General features: G+C 37.3%; 2 protein-coding genes across 9 annotated transcripts in view; one reads left to right on the top strand and one right to left on the bottom strand.

The window, feature by feature from the left end:
- Positions 1 to 12,834, top strand: part of ART3 (ADP-ribosyltransferase 3) — a 59,130-nt gene extending 46,296 nt beyond the window's left edge. For 4 of the 7 annotated variants that reach the window (XM_015570284.1, XM_006754546.2, XM_006754548.2 and 1 more), the window contains exons 4-10: positions 2,593 to 2,625; positions 3,736 to 3,768; positions 5,180 to 5,209; positions 7,120 to 7,152; positions 7,758 to 7,790; positions 10,549 to 10,581; positions 12,400 to 12,834. In XM_015570284.1, the coding sequence (XP_015425770.1) occupies positions 2,593 to 2,625; positions 3,736 to 3,768; positions 5,180 to 5,209; positions 7,120 to 7,152; positions 7,758 to 7,790; positions 10,549 to 10,581; positions 12,400 to 12,536 (332 nt within the window). In that variant the 3' untranslated portion in view covers positions 12,537 to 12,834. The remainder of the gene's footprint in view (positions 1 to 2,592; positions 2,626 to 3,735; positions 3,769 to 5,179; positions 5,210 to 7,119; positions 7,153 to 7,757; positions 7,791 to 10,548; positions 10,582 to 12,399) is intronic. The other 3 variants (XM_006754549.2, XM_006754550.2, XM_006754551.2) reach the window with 3 other exon arrangements.
- A 1,903-nt stretch (positions 12,835 to 14,737) lies between these two features.
- The window catches only part of NUP54 (nucleoporin 54kDa), a 23,982-nt gene continuing 18,427 nt past the window's right edge, over positions 14,738 to 20,292 (bottom strand). Inside the window, exons 10-12 of one of the 2 annotated variants that reach the window (XM_006754545.2) lie at positions 19,146 to 19,265; positions 18,104 to 18,214; positions 14,738 to 15,402 (exon numbers count right to left, since the gene is read on the bottom strand). In XM_006754545.2, coding sequence (XP_006754608.1) covers positions 15,274 to 15,402; positions 18,104 to 18,214; positions 19,146 to 19,265 — 360 coding nt within the window. In that variant the 3' untranslated portion in view covers positions 14,738 to 15,273. The remainder of the gene's footprint in view (positions 15,403 to 18,103; positions 18,215 to 19,145; positions 19,266 to 20,292) is intronic. The other variant, XM_006754544.2, reaches the window with a different exon arrangement.

The following is a 20,292-nucleotide window of genomic DNA, read 5'->3' as shown; positions in this document are numbered from 1 at the left end:
TCTCCTGGATCTCTATGGAGGTGCTAATCTAGCCTCTGCCTCTGGCTACCCAGCAGAAGCTCAGCTGTGAAGCAATGCAAGTTGCCGTGGGGCCTTTGGCCAGCTGCAAGTTTGTTAGGTAATTTTCAGATTGTAAAGGGCAGGCCTTTCATATGCAAAAGCCGGCGCACAGCTTGGGAGGGGCGGGGGTCCCAGGGGATAATCAGGGCAGAGGAAGAATCTATGGCTTCCCTCAGAGGCCCTGCTTCTCAGTGTCCCAGCAATCACTGCAAGCACCTCCTAGAGAAAGCTGCCCTCAAATTCCGACTGATGCCAGAGAGCCCAGTTTCTCCTGTATGAGTCTGGGTCCCCAGAGACTCACCCAGAACTGGAGCTCAGAGCTTGAGACTCCCTCCCGATTGAAAAACACAACCTTGTCCTCAGCTGCCAACCCTCTCCGCATGCACCTCTGTACCTCTGTATTTTACTTCCGCACCACACCTCCTCTGAGTCTCGGTATGCTTTTCTCTTTCCTTCTAGTTGTAGAATTTCCACTTAGCCAGCCTTCCTGTGGTTCTGGATGATGTCCATTCTTTTAGTTGTATCTTTGAAGTGGTTGTGCGAGGCAGCAATCTCTTGTGTTTACCTGTGCCGCCATCTTGGTTTTTTCTTTCTGTTTATTCCTGAGATATTTTTTATTTTTTTAGGAATTTGCTTATTTGTCTTATATTTCAAATTGATTCACAGTAACTCATATATTTTCACACCTATTGAATCTATGCTTATATTCTTTTATCATTTCATATATAATATTTATGCCTTCTCTTGTTTATTTCTGGATCAATCTCATCCATTTTTAATCCTATTACTTCTTTAGAAGCTCAGAATAGTTTGATTACTTTCCTGTTGCTAAAAACACTAATGAAAAATTAAATCCAGAGGCAAATAGGGAGGAAAAATGAAGTCTTGAATAAATGGAACTGTGTTCAACATTAAAAGATACCCATCCTGGGGTGTTAACTGAACCTATGTGGTATTATTTCACAATATATGTAAATCAAACCATCATGCAGTACTCCTTAAACTTAAAAAATTTAATTATCAGAAATTCCAATAAAATACATAAGCATAAGAAAAGATACCCAGTCTATACTACTGATGAAGCTCTCAAAATTTTGTGCATAAAAATCACTTGGAGTGCTTGTTTAAAATGCAGATTATAAGGCATCACAAACAGAAGTTCTATATCAGTAGTTTCGGCTAGAGTCCCGCAGTTTTCAATTTTAATAAGCATCCAACTGATTCTGAAGTATGTGATTGGAAGACTACACTTTGAGAAACATGTTCTAATTTATACTACAGTCAAAAGATAAAGGCTTTTAAAATCCTCCAATGCCTAGTCCCCAGGCCGAATCTATCGTATCTGTAGGTTTGTCATCCACAATTCCCCTCACCTTCACCTAACCCTCAACTGAGCCTCTGCATAAGGCTTGCACACTTATCTTCTGCTGAGGCAACATTTTAAATTGTCTCTAGAATTGTTTTTTAAATTTCTAGTCCAGCCAAACACCCAAGGTTAGCCTCAGGGCACCATCAGATTCTAACAAATCTGTACTAATTCCTGGATCAGCAAGTCACCTGGGTTCTTGGTTCAGACTCCACAAATGGAGCAGGATTGGATAGCAGATTATAGAAGACCACATCTCATAGTGAAACCAGGACTCTGGGGAACTCCCCCATCTTAGTTGGAGAATTTTCTCCGCTGATAACTGAACTTCATTAGATCAGTGAGTTAGCCCGGCATGGGGAAGAGACCATAGGACATCTAGACCTTCTTGTGACATCTGAGAAACCCTCTATGGCTCATGCTGGCACCAAATCTAAACACCCTCTCACTGATCTTCTTGCCTTAACTGCTGTTGGGCAGGCCTGCAGATTCCCCTTTATGTCAAGTCTCGGTGGAATCACTGCTGCACTGATGATTTTTTGCAGGGCATCACTGGCAAGAAGGTATAAAAGTATACTATTAGATGCCATGTTCCTGCTCTCCAATAACTGTGGATCTCCTTCCACACAGTTCAGTGTTCTGGAGCAAACCAATTTGATGTCTCCTATGTCTCCTTATGCATTTGAAGGATCTTTGTTCATATGTTCAAGGGTCTTGAAGCTCTGATTGAGATTCTTTTTCTTCAATGGATAGGAACTGTCACAGTAAAAGGATAGATTTGCTGTTGAGGACATTTAATATCTGAAGAGAAGATTAGTTAAACAAATACTTAAATTTTCTCCTAACTTCTGTAGACAAATCATAGAATAGAATTATTAAGTGTTAGCTTTGGATGGGCCTTTGGAAGTCATTTGAAGCAATCTCCCACTAAAAGATCCAGATAAGGAAGCTGAATTCCAGAAATGTTAGATGCTTTATCAAAGATCATACTGCTGTTTGATGACTATAATATGAATATAAATATGTAATTGTTCTACAGTTTGCATTCCACTAAGTTATGGGTCTGATGGACTAGGAGCTGACAGATTAATTACTAATAGCCACAGACCAGTGGCTCTGTAGGGTAAATTGTGTCTAACTAATAAAGCTTTATCTTTATGTTTCAGGTCTAAAAATGGCAAATTGTGTTCAGAACATAGGTAAGATATGCTTCAAAGTATTATCTCTGTAATGGGAATTTTATCAGTGTTATTTCTCACAGGTACGGGTCAGAGCCATCTGACCAAACTGTCATGCTGTCAGCCATCTTTCATTTCTCAAGACAAAATTGTGCTACTGCTACTACCTTTTAGCAGTGGGGAGTCCAGAAGTCTCTGCTGGTGGCATCCCTCCCCTATCCACACCCACAGCCTTGCCTGTGGCTGTTCTGTCAAACTTCATTTATCTTGGGCATGTAGTACCATTCCACTCTCACCCTAATCCAGCCATGGGCAAACTACGGCCCGCGGGCCGGATCCAGCCCGTTTGAAATGAATAAAACTAAAAAAAAAAAAAGAGAGACTGTACCCTTTTATGTAATGATGTTTACTTTGAATTTATATTAGTTCATACAAACACTCCATCCATGCTTTTGTTCCGGCCCTCTGGTCCAGTTTAAGAACCCATTGTGGCCCTTGAGTCAAAAAGTTTGCCCACCCCTGCATCCTTACAGGAGTGTAAGGACTCCTGAATGTCCCTACTTGACTCCTACTTGACAGAGCTAGACTTATAACCCTATGTTTAGATATTTTAGGAAATAACTTTTGGGATACTAATGAAGGAATAGAGTGACTGTGGCTCAAGGTGAGAGCTGGAGGGTCAGAATGTCAATGCAGTCTGTCTCCACTTCCTCAGGGAAAGATGTAACAAAAGATAATCCTCCTTAGAGGATCATGGGAAAGCTTTGGGTAGGTAAACAGGAATTCTAAGAATATTCAAGAATAGCATTATCAGATAGGCCCAACAGATTTGAATCAAAGTTGCCAGAAAATACCTTGGGCTAATGCATGCATTAGGTAGAATTTTTTGAAAATTTCCTTATTAGAAAGTTTTCAGCTGTCTTCCTGTCTAGTTTTTCTATGAATTCTTCTTCATGTAATTAAAATGAATCCGCATCCATTTGTTTTTGAGACTGATACTTTTATATTTCTCATCTCACCATATTTTGTATGTATCTTAAAATGTAAGCCAACTCAGATTTTTATCATTAATAAACCTGACATTAATGTCTGAGCAAAGTACTATATAATGAAAACATGTTTGTATTTCAGAATATTTTCTACCCATCTATGTTGCCAGCCCTGGTAAGTATGCTCTCATGTTTAAAAATAATCTTTATGTGGATATTTAGTAGCTCTTTCTTATTGAACAAATTCAATTCTTAGCTGAAGAAAAAGAGTATTTTGCAGATATGAAGGAGTAACTTGGCAGATATAAGGCGGGGGCGGGGAGGGGGGTGACGCGGGGAGAGAGAGAAAGACTCTATTTTGGGGAAATTTGCTTCTCTATAAATGAGAGGGTTGGCACTCTGGAGAGCTGAACAATATGGAAACATTCTAGGGCAGTGGTCGGCAAACTCATTAGTCAACAGAGCCAAATATCAACAATACGATAATTGAAATTTCTTTTGAGAGCCAAATTTTTTAAACTTAAACTATATAGGTAGGTACATTGTTATTAACTTAATTAGGGTACTCCTAAGGCTTAGGAAGAGCCACACTCTAGGGACCAAGGAGCCACATGTGGCTCGCGAGCCGCAGTTTGCCGACCATGGTTCTAGGGGATAAGGTTGGTGAGACCTGAAGAGCTAGTCAGTCTTGAGAGATCTGAGGGTCTGTATTCAGTCATTGAAATTAACCTGTGATGCCATTTAGGTGAAAGTAGAAAAGTCAGTCATTTGCACCTTTCAAATATGCTAATGTTTAGTATCATTTGACTAAAATATCTGGGTGATTGAATGTTTTTCTCCCCTGAGCTTCCTAGTGATATAGCCCAAATCACTTCTGTGCATTTAAGTTTTTTGTTATGTGTTTGGCCCATGTAGCTACAATAAGATTTTCTTTATTGAAGAGAAAAAGGTATCTGGCCTTTCCTTAGGTATGCAATTTACTTGATGTTTTGGAAAATAATTTCCTGTAATGATGTGAAGCATATCATGCACCGGAGGACTTGCCCATTGCAGCCAAAATTTTACTAGTCACTTCAAAGGGACCTTAGCTAACTTTTCCAGACAGACATTTTTCTAGCTCATTGAGATCCCCAGGATTTTCTTTAAAAAAAAACAAACCAAAAAAACATTGTTATTGATTTCAAAGAGGAAGGCAAAGAGGAGAGAGAAATAGAAACATCAATGAGAGAGAATCATCAATCAGCTGCCTCCTGCACGCCCCCTACTGGGGATTGAGCCGGCAACCTGGGCATGTGCCCTGACCAGGAATTGAACCCTGACTTCCTGGTTCATGGGTCTGCTCAATCACTGAGCTGCACCATTCAGGTGTGATGGCTTTTCTTGAGGTGCCAGAGGAAGGTTCCAGTCCAATTAGCCAAGGTGCATTTAGATCTGATTTGACACTTAAATTTAGTAGCATTACTTTACTGGATTTATCGAATGGTTCTTTATGGCCATATTACCTGAAAATAATTTTGTTACAACTATAGTAACTTCCAATGACTTCATTCTGTTGTTAAAATGGAAAGTTTCTTTTTGTAACTTAGGTGATAAAAAACAGAAGCTTGAAGACCCTGGTAAGACATTTTCATAAACTCTGGGTTTTACATTTGCAAGACATCTCCTTATGGTTGGGAGCGGATGGGAGCAGATGGGCATGGCATGGTAAGGAACAGTAGGAAGAGAACTAGCTTAGCTTACTGGTTTGGTGTATCAGAGACCTTCCTGAGTTTCGGATAGGCTTCTTTACAAAGATGACACAGCAGCTTTCTTTATGTCTCTTATCTAATAGTCTTTAGATCATCCCAGTAGAGAAGTTGAAGAAGTAGTTGAGAACATATTATTTTCTGCTTTATGCTAGCAGTTACATGGATAGAGGAAGGTGTGACTAATTATTCCACAAACTCTTTATGACCTAGGATGTTGGGCAGGGGCATTAAAAATGGCGTTTTTTTCTAAAGTAAAAATTATGATTTTGTATATTTATTTCTGTTTCCAGCAACCTAACAGGTGCTGTTAGCAATATCTGTTTGATTATGTAATATATTCCCAAGTTTTTTTTAAGTGGTAGTATTCAAATGTCCTCAAGAGTGCTGAGATAGGAACACTCTCATAAATTACTGGTGAGATTATAAATTGGAACTTTTCTGGAAGACAGTTTGATAGTATGTATTACTAGCTTTAAAAATGTTCATACCTTTTAACCTAGTCATAACACTTTTAGATATTTGTCCCAAGGAAATCATCATAAAGATTTGTGTATAAAATATGTACAAAAATATTTACATAGTGTTATGGTAGTCAAAATTTATAAATAACCTTATTGTCCAACAGATGGGTAAATATTAAATACAATTATACCCATATTATGAAACACTAACCTTAAAAATTGCTTTTTAAACATATTTTAAGAATATGAAAAAGTGCTTATATACAGTGACAAATAAAAATCTATAATAAAAGGGTAATATGCTAATTAGACCAGACGTCCTTCTGGGCATCATTCTGGACGTCCTTCCAGATGAAGCCAGGGCCAGAGCAAAGCCCAGGTCCCGGGTGCCTGCCTGCTGGTGGCTGGAGAGAAGCTGCCTGGGTCCTGGGTGCCAGAGGGAAGCCGGTGCCAGCAGCCAGGGGAAGGAAGCCAGCTCTTGCACGAATTTTCGTGCATCGGGACTTTAGTAGGATATAAAATGGCATGTAGAGTCTAATATCAGTTTTATTAAAAAATGTGAAAAAGTACAAATTTCCAATTATAAGATAAATAAGTACTGGAGATGTAATGTCTAACTCCTGTATTTGACAGTTTCCAAGGGAGTGGATCCTAAAAGTTCTCACCACAAGGAAAAAAAAGTTTTCTTTTTTTGTATCTGATTTTTTCTTTTTCTGTATGAGATGACAGATGTTAATTAAGCTTATTGTGGTAATCATTGTACAATATATGTAAGTTAAATCATGACGTTACCTTAAACTTATATAATGCTGTGTGTCAGTTACATCTCAACACTGGAAAATATGCCAAAAATATATACTTTTAAAGAGCTGAAGATGGGGGATGTATACATAGCAAAAAGACTGAAAGGAAATATACCAAAAAATGTTAAGAATGAGTAACTCTGAGATTTAGGAGTAAGAGTAATTTTTAATATTTTATAAATGATCTGTAATTATAATGTGTGACTTATATAATCAATAAATTTTATTTTTAAAAATACATCGTGACAAATGTAGGTTGGAAGTCTTTGGCCTGAATCTAAAAAAAAAAAAAAATCAACAGGAGCTTAATCTGGGAGAGATCCTGGGTTTACTGGCCCTTATCCTGATCAGAAGTCAGTCAGGTTCCAGTGGGTTAAATCTTCTCTCCTTTACTCTGTCCCCTGCCATCTCTCAAATCTTTTAGAGCTTTCCATAAATAGCCATGTAAATATAAGCTAAATTAATTTTCAAACCAAGTGCATTTCCACTAAATGGTTCCCATTCTCATCTTTAGGAATGAAAAGCCAGGAGTCCACTGTCTTACCTGGTAGGTAAACTTTTTACTTACTTTTTGAGGCTAGCTACAAGGGTGGGAGCGGACATAAGAACTCCTAGGACTAAGAGCATTATGGACTTGGAGAGTTTGGAAAATGAGTTAAGCTAGAACAGAGGGACTCCACTTATTGAGTGCTTATTATATTTCATGCAGTGTTCTAAGCACTACATTTCCTTTAATCATCACTTACTACAAACCTGCAAGGTAAAGATTTCCTTTTCGTAAATAGGAATTAAAGGTCAGAGAGATTAAGACGGCTGAGCAATCCTAGAGCTAATAACTATAATGACAATAGAACCAAACCAAGGAGAGTCTTACACCTAGTACTGTTTCATTTTAAAGCTGATGTACTAGGACTGCCTTATGAAGATAAGTTGGAGACATATGAGTCAGATCATGAAGTTCTTGAAGTTCAAGTTAAGGAGTTTGGGCTTTGTCCAGTTAGAGAATGAAGAGCCCTTGAAAGGTGTTTTTGTTGTTACTGTTTTCTTTTCCCTTTTTTAAAGGGCTGGAGATGGGGGACGTATAGAAAAAAGCAAGCATTAACAATGCAAGATAATTGATTAACAGTAACCAATATTCATTGATATTTTTAGGTGTGAAGAACCATGAACCCATCCAAATGCCTGGTAAGACAGATTTCACTCTCTGAGCCCAAGTATGAGCTGACAGGATTCCCCTTGGCATTAAAGAAAATATTGTCATGAGACTATTTTTATTTATTAATATTTCCTTTACAGCTATCTGCCAGTCATTCTACAAAGACTTAGCTGGGGAAGAGAGTAGAGAAAGTACCTTTATCCCTGTTCCTGGAGCAGGAATCTAGCTCACTTGGGGGGATAGCTGGAGGGCAAGGCTGCAGGGACTTGGATGCATGCAGTCTAGCATCTTCCAGGTTCTATAGCTAAAGTTACTCAATAGAAACTTCACACAAAAGCTGATTGTTTGTACTCTCCTTTCCTAGATATAGACTCAGTGAGGTGCCATGGAGGAAGGCTCCTCTAGGCTTAGTGTGGATTTGCACAGTGAGGGTTCATGTAGCCAAAACTTTTAAATAAGAAGCCAGGAACTACAGTGCAGTGAGACTATTGACATTTGATCTCTTTGGACAAGACTTTGGAAATCGTATTCACTGGAGCAAACTGCAAGTTTCTTTTTCATTTAGGAATGAATATTTCTTTTTCATTTAGGAATAAAAATGTCAGAACCTTTTCCATTACCTGATAAGCAATGGTAGGCATGCCAGAGAGGAATGTGCCAATTTGGGTATGGGGGGATGACATAACTGTCAACATTAGACATGCAGGGAAACCCAAGTACTTTGCACAGGATCACACAAATGAGTGAAGGCCCCAAGTCTCTTATCTTATGACCAAGTACACATTCCGTAAAATTTGCCGGTTTTTAAGTATATTTTTCCGGTGTATTTACCATGGAAGATTTAACCTATCATGAAGACATAATCATTTCGTAGGTATTTAAAATGTACGAGGCTGCCCCTGAGGGCAAGGCCGTTAAGGGGCCTTGAGTTTCTGTGGCCAGAGAAAATTAACAGTGACTCCTGTCAGGTTCCCAAGAAGGGCTTCAGAATGTATGCTTACAGGGAAGGCAAAAATAAAAAAGTAAATTTTCCTGAGACAAGAAGTAAATAACATAAATGGACATAACATGTAACCAGAGAGCTGTGGACAGTAATAACACTTCTCTATGCCTCAGAATTGTCAAACCTGGCTAACATTTGCCATGTTTACCTTCTGGCGATATCTGAAAAGACTATAAAAACACAAAATCTCAGGGTTTAAGTCCCTATCCATTAAGGATTTTTTAAAAAAAATAGTTTTTTGGCATTCACTGAATTGCATCCATTTACACTGTGCCTTGCCTAATATTGCTGCCTGTGGAAACTTCATGCTGTTTACAGAACCAGAATATTCATAGTTAATTACCTAACGTAGAAACAGAGGCCCAGAGATAACCCTCCCAGTTTTTATCTGCCACATGTGGTTGTGGGACCAGCCTGTTCCACATCTTCACTCCTTCAATCAGTGTCAGAGTGGCTGCTGCTTTAATTCCTTAGTTGTAGGACTTCCATTCAGCCAGATTTCAGGCGGTTCTGAATAATGGTTGTTCTGTAGTTTTGTCCTAATTTTGATGTGGTTGTGGGAGGATTCAAGCACTGTGTTTATTACCTATGCTGCCATCTGGACCGGAAGTCCCTTCTAGGGAACTTAATATAATTTCACTTTTCTGCACCTCTCCTGCCACAATCGGTACAATGAAGAAAACTTCTGTCTCTCAGGATTGGTTAAAGTCCTAATGAGACAAAGTACTGGCAAATGAATAGTTTTTAAATAGTAGTAAATCGTAGCTGTCTTTATTATCTGAAAATCTTTTCTCATTTAGGAATAAAAGTGGTAAAACCAGATAAAAACTAATAATACATTTTTTATTGGGAGTGGAGCAATGGGGTTTTGAGTCCTTTACTGTAAGCATTTAATTAGGTTAATCTTAAGGAGTCTGGGGGGAACACCTGAGCTATGTAGCTTCTGACATGCCAGTCTACAAGGAGTAGGTTTGCAGGGACTGTTTTGTATTGTGCCCTCTCCTGGAAAGCTGTGTGTAGTGCATGCTTTTTTGTTAAAACCTTTACACTGAATCTCATTTAATCTAAGATACTGTTTTTGCCATTTCAGAGATGAGGACCTGAAATATAGGAAGGTTAAGGAATCTTTTAAAGGGTAGAGACAATCAGGACTCAAACTTTTCAAGTTTTGTTCACTTTCTGTCACACAACACTTGTCTTTCACCCAGATTTAGTTATAAAAAATACTCATCTATCCTGGGCTTCTAGAATTGGCTTCAGAGTTTTCAGAATATGGCAATATTCATATTTAAGTGCTAGGCACACACTTAGAGGTAGTATAGCATAGTAAAGAGGGGCAGAAGCTTTGAAATTACTACCACTGATTACCTCTGATTTTGTTTTGGGGAACATCTGTATAACATGGAAAACTATATCTACCTTCTAGGTCTATAAGAAATAAAGGTGGCAGTATACATAAAGCATTTGTACAATGAGTGACATATAGTATTAATATTGCATTTGGGAATTGAAATTCAGTATATTTAAAAAAGCACTTTTTATAATCAAATTTTTAATCATTTTTTTAATGGAAACACTTCCTTGGTTAAAAAAAAAAAATCCAGAGTGCAAGTGAGTAACTATTAAACCCTCCCCCAGGCTCACACAAATCTCTAAACCTAATACCCTGCTCCTCAGGCCCATTCCCAGGAATAAGCAAGTTTGCTTAATCATTTAATCAGCTTTTTCTCTCTTGATAAATAGGTTTACAGTGCAATTAACTCAAAAATCTGTTTATATTTTAGAATATAAAAGTCAAGAAGACATCAACAATCCTAGTAAGAAATATCTCATTTCCTTAGCTGATAAATGTTTAATCTATAATACAGAAAAAGTGAGAAATTTATTTTTTTCTTAAAGGGACAGTTTCAAGAACTTAAGGCATCATAACAATTTAATGTCATGTCCAAATGCTTATGTGTGTGTATACGGTGGGGCACCTTGACGATTCTCAAGCAGTTTTTACTGTTTAGAGACTATTGTTTAGAGCAGTTGTTCTCAACCCTGTCAACTCAATTCTCTCATTTTCTGACAAATATTTTATAAAGCCCTTATACTATCCTGAAATAAGATTCATAGATAAGGAGACCTACCTTTACCCATTAAAAAATAATATCCTAACTATAATTTATAACAAAATTACGTGCATTTTAATATGTAAATGCCTAGATTATATTAGAAGACATTATGCAGTAGACAGATGATTGTATTTCCTTATGCAAATAAATTCGGATTTAAGAGAAGACTGAAGCTACCCTGTGACTATAAGAAGATGAAAGTGAAGAAATACAGTGGGTCCTGGATAGATCTGTTTATGGATACTAAAAATATTTTGTTTATATGTAAAACTGACTTTAAGTTCTGGTTTTTTAACTAATAGGTTTTTAATTAATTATAAATAGGTTTTTAATTAATGTATATTTCTAACAGTGCATTTAAAATTTGTATAGGTCGATTTTTCTTGGGCAAAACTAGCCCTTTACTTCTACTCCACCCTTGTGACAATCAAAAAATATCCTGCCAGCCCAGCCGGTGTGGTTCAATGGTTGAGTCTACCCATGAACCAGGTCATGGTTCTATTCCCATCAGGGCATTTACCTGGATTTCGGACTTGATCCCCATAGGGAGCATGCAGGAGGCAAATCAATGATTCTCTCTCATCATTGATGTTTTTATCCCTCTCTCTCTTCCTTCCTCTCTGAAATAAATAACATTAAAAAAAACAAACAAAAACCCTGACAAATTTCTGTCTCTTAGAGGGCAGTACTGCCCCCTTGAAAACCACTACTCTATAGTAACAAACTAATGCATGAATTCATCCGCCTGCCCACTTCCCCATCTGTGTACATATAACTGCATGTCTGTAATTATGGCAATTGACAAAATGAGTTGAAAGGTTTTATAAAATTTACTGTTTCTTGCCTCGCTTACAAAACCTGAGTGGTGATTCCATTTGGATACTTCTAGTCAATCCTTGCTTGTACAGTCTAAACCAAAACACAGCAAGAAGTCAGGTATCTGAGCTAAGGGTAGTATCAAACAGATCCTGAGATGGGTGGACTCCACTGTTCCTCTCCACTAGTGTAGATGAACGGGAAGCAGTTTTCTCCAAAGCAGAAAACTGTACTGGTATGTAGGAGGGGGACATTTTTAATTTTTTAATGAGCTTGCAGGGCTTAGTATTTTAAAATGCAACTTTATTCAATTTTATATTAGTAGCTGTCAGTATATGCGTATAAAATATACTTTACTTGAAATGGAAGACACAAAATTAACCTAACCTTACCTATGTATGCAAAAAATGAAAATAGAAAATTGCTAATTCTAGAGAATTTGAAAATTATCTTGTCTATATAAATATATTTATTATGGTATTCTATATGTACAACTGTAAACCTACTTTTGCCCCACCCTTTATATGAAAATATAGCCTGAAATCTGTAATGAATGATATTTATTTGAAAATTGTTCCTGGTTGGAAGTATTTCAACTTAGTTTCTAACTCAACTTGAATGTCTGTTTACGTATTCAGGATATATGAAATAGGTGGATGAACTTGATGGCACATGTCAATGACTATGTGTTCTCGTTAACAGCTCCAGCTCCAGCTCCAGCTCCAGTTCCAGGTCCCAAAACCCATCCCTCTGCATCCTCTGGCAAAATGCTCCTTCCATCGTTTGGGGCATTCATCATTTTAATCAGTGCTTCTATATATCTCTTTGTTAGTCTTTAGTCAGCTATATTCTTTATTATGTTAAAGTACACTACAGGGATCCCACAGGAAATGATCAAAAGGAATGTTATATTTTTCACTTGTTGGCCAAAGTCAGTTGATAAAATGAGAACTGTATATGTTATTCACTTTTCAAGTTCAGAAAGTTTGTCCAGTTATGTTGTAGAATCATTTTCACTTATTTGTATATTAATCTATTGCAAAAACCTTATTTCTGGTTGAATTCAATAAAAGACTTAAGATTATTAGATATAATTTCAGAATTGCCAATACTAAAATATCCAATGTTAGTGGTTAACATGAATTTAATCCATTAATAAGAATTTTTTCGGGGGGTGGATTTTCTCTTTTCAATTATAGTTTATATTCAGTATTCTGTATATTTGTTTCAGGTGTACAGCATAGTGGTTAGACAATGGTATACTTTAAAAAGTGGTCCCCTCCATATTCAACTATCCACCTGGCCCCTTACATAAAATCAAATGGTATGCCTTTCTCTGACTTATTTCATTAGCATAACGCACTGTAGGTTATCATGCTGTTGCAAAACTGAATTTTAAAGATGTTCTACTCATCCTTGAAGGATTACTTTTGACTTCAAATAGTATGATCCCTCAAAATATGAACTTTATATTTCTGTAAACACAAGTTTACCAAGTATTTCACATACATAGTGCCTAATTTGAATCACATTAAAACAGAAAGGTAGACAGTACTTCTTATGTATGCTAAATAAGCAAAGGAAAATGAGGTTGTACAGTATACTACCATTTTCCTCAGGGTATTGTGGTTTACTAGAGACTGATTTAGGCCAGGGGCTTTGGTAACTGACAGTTATTTACATGTTGCCAATGTTTCAAAAAGGATTTCAAAGATACAAAAGAAAAAAACACTACATAAAATTTAAACTGTTAGGGGTTCAATGTGCTTTAATCCAACCATGTAACTCTCTTCCTGTTCAGAATTTTTACTCTACCCACAAGAACCATTAGCCAGTTGCAGACTAAACACAGAACTTCTGTAAATTGCTTTGGAAAACACAACTTCCAGCAGAGGCCAAAGTGGGCCTTGTCTCCTCCTACTCACCTAAATCTAGAACTTGGTTATGTACAGATCAAGTCATATCTAACCAGCTACATGAACAAGGACCACATGTCAGCCTTACACATGCATGTAACCAGTAAGTCAATTGCCTTTGAGTGTGTGTGTGTGTGTCTGTCTGTCTTTAAAAGGCAGGTTCTAGGCCCCATCTAGGGGTACTGATCTTGCAAAATTAGGAACCCAACTATCAGAACATGAAAAAAATGAAAGACTAGAGAAGTGAGCTTGGTGTGTGTGAGTAGTGATTTGTTCTTCATGGAATGTGGCTCAGTGAGGTACAGTTCTCATCAGATCAACTCTTCCTACAGTAAGAGGGTGTGCAAAGGGACAGATACCTTCTAATGAGGAAGTGGCTACGTGGACAAGAAGGATGGAAGTACCTATCTTCTGATCCAAGGAGAAAAAAATTTATTTCCTAACATTGTTGGATTGTAACAAGAAGTTAGGAAAGTATGATGAAAGAGGGTGGTATATAGAGTGTAACAAGTTTGCATGCCATAATCCTGGCAAAGTGGCTGCAGACTACTAGTAACTAACTTGGAAATAAAACTATCAGTTTTAAAGTTCTCAGTCTCCTATACAATTGTTACCCTAATCTGCAGCTGGACTGAAATTCCTATAATGGGATTTCAGAGGATGGCTTCTTGGTATACATTCCTCACTATCCCTGTAACAAACACAATGGCAAGATTCATACCAAAGGATCACACAGAAATGAAAGTTAAAGTATTTCCAAGAGGAGGCCAACATGATGCAGCCAGGTATGCAATTTGTAGTAAAAAAAATTGTTTAAAGTTACCTGGTTATGAAAGATTCACTGTTTCACATTATGATGTTTAATTCAGATTTTCTAGGATTTTTAGATACTAATATGTTAGGTAATTCTGTATCCTAAATGATATCTGAAGTTTTTTTGCCAAGTCAAATAAGCAGCGGTGATATATTTTTCTTAGGAGGGAAAAATCAGACTTTAAAACAAGCAAAGACTAAAATTCTTGAATTGTGATAGATATGAATGGTCATTCTCCCAGAGCTAAATAAAGCACCAAACAGAATAATAGAAAAGTAATTACAATCAAGAATTTATTTGTTTTCATCATTTTTAGAAATAAAAATGTTTAAAGAAACAAAAGTTGCAAAAATGATAAAATGTAATTTTGTTATATCCTAATTGCGTAGGTGTTCTGTAAATTTCAAATAAGCAAAATAACATTTATTTTCTGAAGTACTAATCTCCAACAGCCAAGTAGTCATACATTTTATGTGCAAACTAGATATGGCATATTTACTTGCTATGGAAAGTAGAGTACAGGCTGAATGGAGAATAATCATTAAACACTGATTATTTTTAAGAAAATGCTGTTGTAAAAATGTACAATAGTACGTTTTTGGTAATTATGTACTTCTTAAAGTAAGTAACAGCTTTTAGATATAAATCTTCCGAAGGCTGTCTTTGAAGAGCTGTGAAGTGACTTATTTCAAATCTGAAGAATAATTTGTCAGTAACCTTCTCAAAAACCAAGCCAGCAGAGAATTTTCTTTCCTTTTCCTCCATGTGGTCAGTTTCATTCTTAGGGAAGGCCTGATGTAGCAAGAAGATAGAGTTCATGAACCTTCAACACAAGTTTGTGATCTGTCAACTAAATACACCACCTCTGATGTGGATGGTTTCATTCAATCCATGTTCTACTAACTTTATATCTTCTAGATCATCTTTTATGATGCTAATCAAGTGGCTAAGGCCTTCTTGTTGTTGTTTCAAATGCTAGAAGAAATTAAGGAAAATATTAATACATTACTTTATTAAACTGCAAACTACTCACAGGAAAAAGGATGATTTTACTAGCAATACAGCACTCTGTAGATGCTCTAAATATAGTGGGCATGCACATTTATCTTCTGCTAATACTTTTTATATGACCTACAAAATACAAACTGTAAACAATAAAGTCAAACATGTAATGAACAATATCTTCAACAGAAACTTTACAGAAGCAGATTTTTTTGATTCTTTTTATCAACCTTTGATAAAACGTATATTAAAACAATGCAAGGTACTCAAATATAGATGACTAATAAAGTAATCATTCTGAAAATTGACAATTTTCACATTTTTTTTAGTACAAAGTATATAGTGATGATAATGGTGATAACTACAATTGCTAACGTTTTTAAGAGTCTTTCCTAAGTGGTTAAGGCAATTTGAAGAGTTTCATAAGTATAAAGTCATTTAAAATCTTTCTCAGCACTTTTTCGGGTACAATTATTACTCTTCTCTACAAATAAAGAAAATGAGGTGCAGGGAAGTAACCTGCTCAAGGTCATAAAGTAGTGATGAATCATAATTCAATCCCAAAACAATATACTGCTTTCATCATTTTAGGTAGGTGGTTGTATTATTCCCTGTTTTATTGCATATATAAACTCTTTAATATTGTTCTTTATTCAAATATGCTGGAATCTTTCAGTTAATTTTATTGCAAATATTTACAATGGAATAACTAAAATGTATGCACACTGTCCAGGAACCTAGGAATCAAACTAGTTTTTAATTGCATAAAAAGGAAATATCCAACCAATGGACATAAGACATTGGGGAGTAGGGGAGACCAGGGGGTTGTCAAGGGTGGGGAAAAAAAGGGACACATACGTAATACCCTTTGTAATACTTTAAGCAATAAAACAATTAAAAAAAAGGAAATATCCATTCTAAAGCACATAATAAAATCAGAATTGTTGATGACATTTAAAAACATCTAAAATCCTCTGGGCCATGCTAACAGTCTTACATAGTGTTTCACAAAGTTTACCGCCTGAATACATTTTCTTTAGACAGTCAATGGTTGGACAGTTTTCATTAAATCAATCTGTATTTATACTGAAAATAAGCTAGAACAGTACTTTTCAACTTGTTCATACAATGTAAGCCTTAGGTAAATGGAGGTCCTGGCCACCCCAACCTTCACTGAGGATCCTTGAGGGCTGAGGGGATCAATAACTACACATTTATATTTTCTATGTGGCATACAGTTGGGAAGGTATGATACAGAGCAGTTATTTCTTAAACTTTAATGTACATACAAATACATTTAATGTATTAAGTAGTTCTGGCGTTAAGGACAGATTCTGTATTTTTAATAACCTCCCAGGTGCTGCTGCTGCCAACATACTGAGTAGCAGGGTCTAGGGAACTTTGGTGCCTCTATTACCTCTTGTTCATTTCTGGGGGGGTTGGGGAAGTGAATTATTTACTTAATTTTTATTATGGTAAAATATACATAACAAAAATATGCCCGTTTTAACATTTTTAAGTAACAATCAGTAGCATTCCCATTATGAAACAATCACTACCATCTACCTCTAGAACTTTTTCTGAAATTCTGTACCTATTAATAAACACTAATTCCCCATTTCCCCTCTCGAAGCCCCTGTCAACCAACATTCTACTCTAATGAATTGGATGGAGTACTCTAGGTACTTCACTGAAGTAGAATCATAAAATATTTGTCCTTTTAAACTGGCTTATTTCACTTGGCATAATATCTTCAAGGTTGATCTATTTGTAGTGTCCTTTTTTATTTATTTTTTTTTTAAAAAAATACTTTATTGATTTTTTACAGAGAGGAAGGGAGAGAGATAGAGAGTCAGAAACATCGATGAGAGAGAAACATCGATTAGCTGCCTCCTGCACATCCCCCACCGGGGATGTGCCCACAACCCAGGTACATGCCCTTGACCGGAATCGAACCCGGGACCCTTCAGTCCGCAGGCCGACGCTCTATCCACTGAGCCAAACCGGTTTCGGCGTGTAGTGTCCTTTTTTAAAGGTTGAATATTCCACTGTATGTATATACCACATTTTAACTATTCATCCATCTATGGACACTTGGGCTGCTTTCACATTTTGGCTACTGTGACTAATGCTACTATGAACATGAGTATACATATATCTGAGTTTCTGGTTTCAATTCTTTAAGGTTTACACCCAAAAGTAGAACTGCTGGATCATATGGTAATTCCATGTTTAATTTTTTAAGGAAAAGTTTTTTACAGTGGTGGTATCATTTTACATTGCCACCAGCAATGCACAAGTTTTCCACTTACTTTACACATCCTTATCAACACTAATTTCTGTGTTGTTTTTATTTTGTTTTTTAATAATAGCCACCTCAATGGAGATGAAGTAGTGACTGATCACCTTTTTAAAAAGTACACACTAGCCCTGCTCGGTGTGGCTCAGTTGTTTGGAGCATCGTCCCATGAACTGCACAGGAAGGTCTCAGGTTTGATTCCCAGTCAGGGCACATACCTAGGTTGCAGGTTTAATCCTGTCAGGCGCATACAGAAGACAACCACAACCAATCAATGTTCTCTCTCACACTCTCCCTTACCCTCTTTCTAAAACCAATAAGCATATCCTTAGGTGAGGATTAAAAAAGAAAAGTGCACACTCATGTGACACTTACCTGCTTGATTTCTCGTAACAGATCTGCATCTATGTAATATCTTTCCTCAGATTTGACTGCTCCAAAATGATTCTGCATCCTGATTTGGGACATCAGTTCATTTAGACGGCCCTAAAAATAAGACAAGTCAAATTAAACTGCTAACAGCAGCAGCTGCTTTTAAAAGAGAATGTTTTCTTTTAAAAGGATGGTTACTACTCTATTAAAGGTGTCTACTTTTCCTCTGTACACTATTTGAAATGTTAACACAAGCCAAAAACACCATGATTAAGAGTCTACTCTAGAAAGAAAATTTTGATTAAAGAGAACAAATACTTAAAAAAAACAAGTATACAAAAGTCCTATTTTTGAAGACCAATAGTATTTCTCTGTAGATCCACCTGAAACAAATTCTACCTTTATAATTAGTGGCCAGGTTCCCGAAATTTGTGCACATTAAAAGGGAGTTAGAGGAAATATTTTAATATTGCTATTTGCCCTTTCTTTATAATAGAAGTGTCAGAGATGAAAGGAAATTAGTAAAATGTATATGAAAATCTCCCTCCTGTCAGTCTGGGGTGTGCTGCGGGACCCAGAGTCAAGTCCCTGCCCACCCGCATGTGCCTCGAAATCACGTGAGACCCAGACCCAGCCAGCCCCACCCCTGTCAAGCCCCGCAGGGCAGGGGGCGCAGCCTCAGGACCCCCGGCGCCAGGGGAGGGGGTGCGACCTCAGGTCCCCCAGCCCTGGCGTGAGGCATGATGACCATTTGCATATTAGCTCTTTATTATATAGGATAATAAAAGCATAATATGCTTATTAGACTGGACAGCCAAACGACCTTCCAACCTTCCAGATGTCATTCTGGACATCCTTCTGGACGAAGCCTTGGCAGCAGGGGCCAGAGGCAGTTAGGGGCGATCAGGCAGGCGAGTGGTTAGGAGTCAGGGGTCCCGGATTGGGAGAGGGTGCAGGCAGGGCTGAGGGAATCCCCCCATTCACGCCCTCCCCCGCCGGCACAAATTTCATGCACCGGGACTCTAGTAATTGTATAAGTGCTTACCTTAAACTGAGTAGGTGCATTTAGTTCACACTGAATTGTATCTAGCTGAACTCGCAACTGCTCTTCATCAGCTTGGATGGCATATCCACTCTTCCTCTGAATTTCCTGTTTGATTAGGACCTATACAAAGAAAACCCACTACTACCAATAGAATCATCTCTTTTCAGTTATGCAAGTAATTTTATTACAATCAGTTGTTGAAAGAAATCAGCCAAATAATATATTAACAATATAATGTAAATCTTAGTTCAAGATTTGAATCATGTTTGTCCATATATATTAGTCAAGTTACAATAGTACACTGTTTTCAATGGCCATAATTTTTCATGCATTAACCAATAATTAATTTAATTCCCCTATTGAGGGGCATATATTTTGTTTCTAGATTTGACACTGTTAACAATGCTATAATAAACACTTATGTATGTACATATCTTTATTTACTGATACAGACCCCAAGAATGTGTAGGATTTAAATATGTATTTTCAGCCCTGGCTGGTTTGGCACAGTGGATAGAGCATTGGCCTGCGGACACAGGGTGGGGTGGGGGGTGTGTCCCAGGTTCAATTCCAGTCAAGGGCACATGCCTGGCTTGCAGGCTCGATCCCTAGTGGGGAGCATGCAAGAGGCAGCTGATCAATGAATGATTCTCCCTCATCATTGATGTTTCTCTCTCTCTCTCGCTCTCTCTCTCTCTCTCTCTCTCCTCTCTCGCCCCCTTCCTCTCTGAAATCAATAAAAATATATTTAGAAATAAAGTTTATGTTTTCTAACAGAAACTGCTACATTGCTTTCTCAAAAATCCTACAAATTTAAATTCACAAGGCGCATGAGAGTATGCTTTTCCCCACATTCCTGTCAGCTATTGGTTGTAATGATTAAATTTTTCCCAACCTGATGAGTTTAAAGGGAACTCACATCTTTTTTTTTTTTTAATATATTTTTTATTGATTAAGAAATTACATGTGTCCTTGTCCCCACGATACCCTCAACCCCCCCCACTCTTGCCATCCCCCCCCCTGTTGTCCGTGCCCATTGGTTAGGCCTATATGCCTGCATGTAAGTCCTTTGGTTGCTCTTTCCCCTTTACCCCCACCCTCCCCTACCCTCCCTCCAAAGCCCGACAGTCCAATCAATGCCTCTCCC

The sequence above is a fragment of the Myotis davidii genome, unplaced genomic scaffold (assembly GCF_000327345.1).
Source record: "Myotis davidii unplaced genomic scaffold, ASM32734v1 scaffold892, whole genome shotgun sequence".
Lineage (NCBI taxonomy): Eukaryota > Metazoa > Chordata > Mammalia > Chiroptera > Vespertilionidae > Myotis > Myotis davidii.
This window is presented reverse-complemented; position numbering and strand designations above follow the sequence as displayed.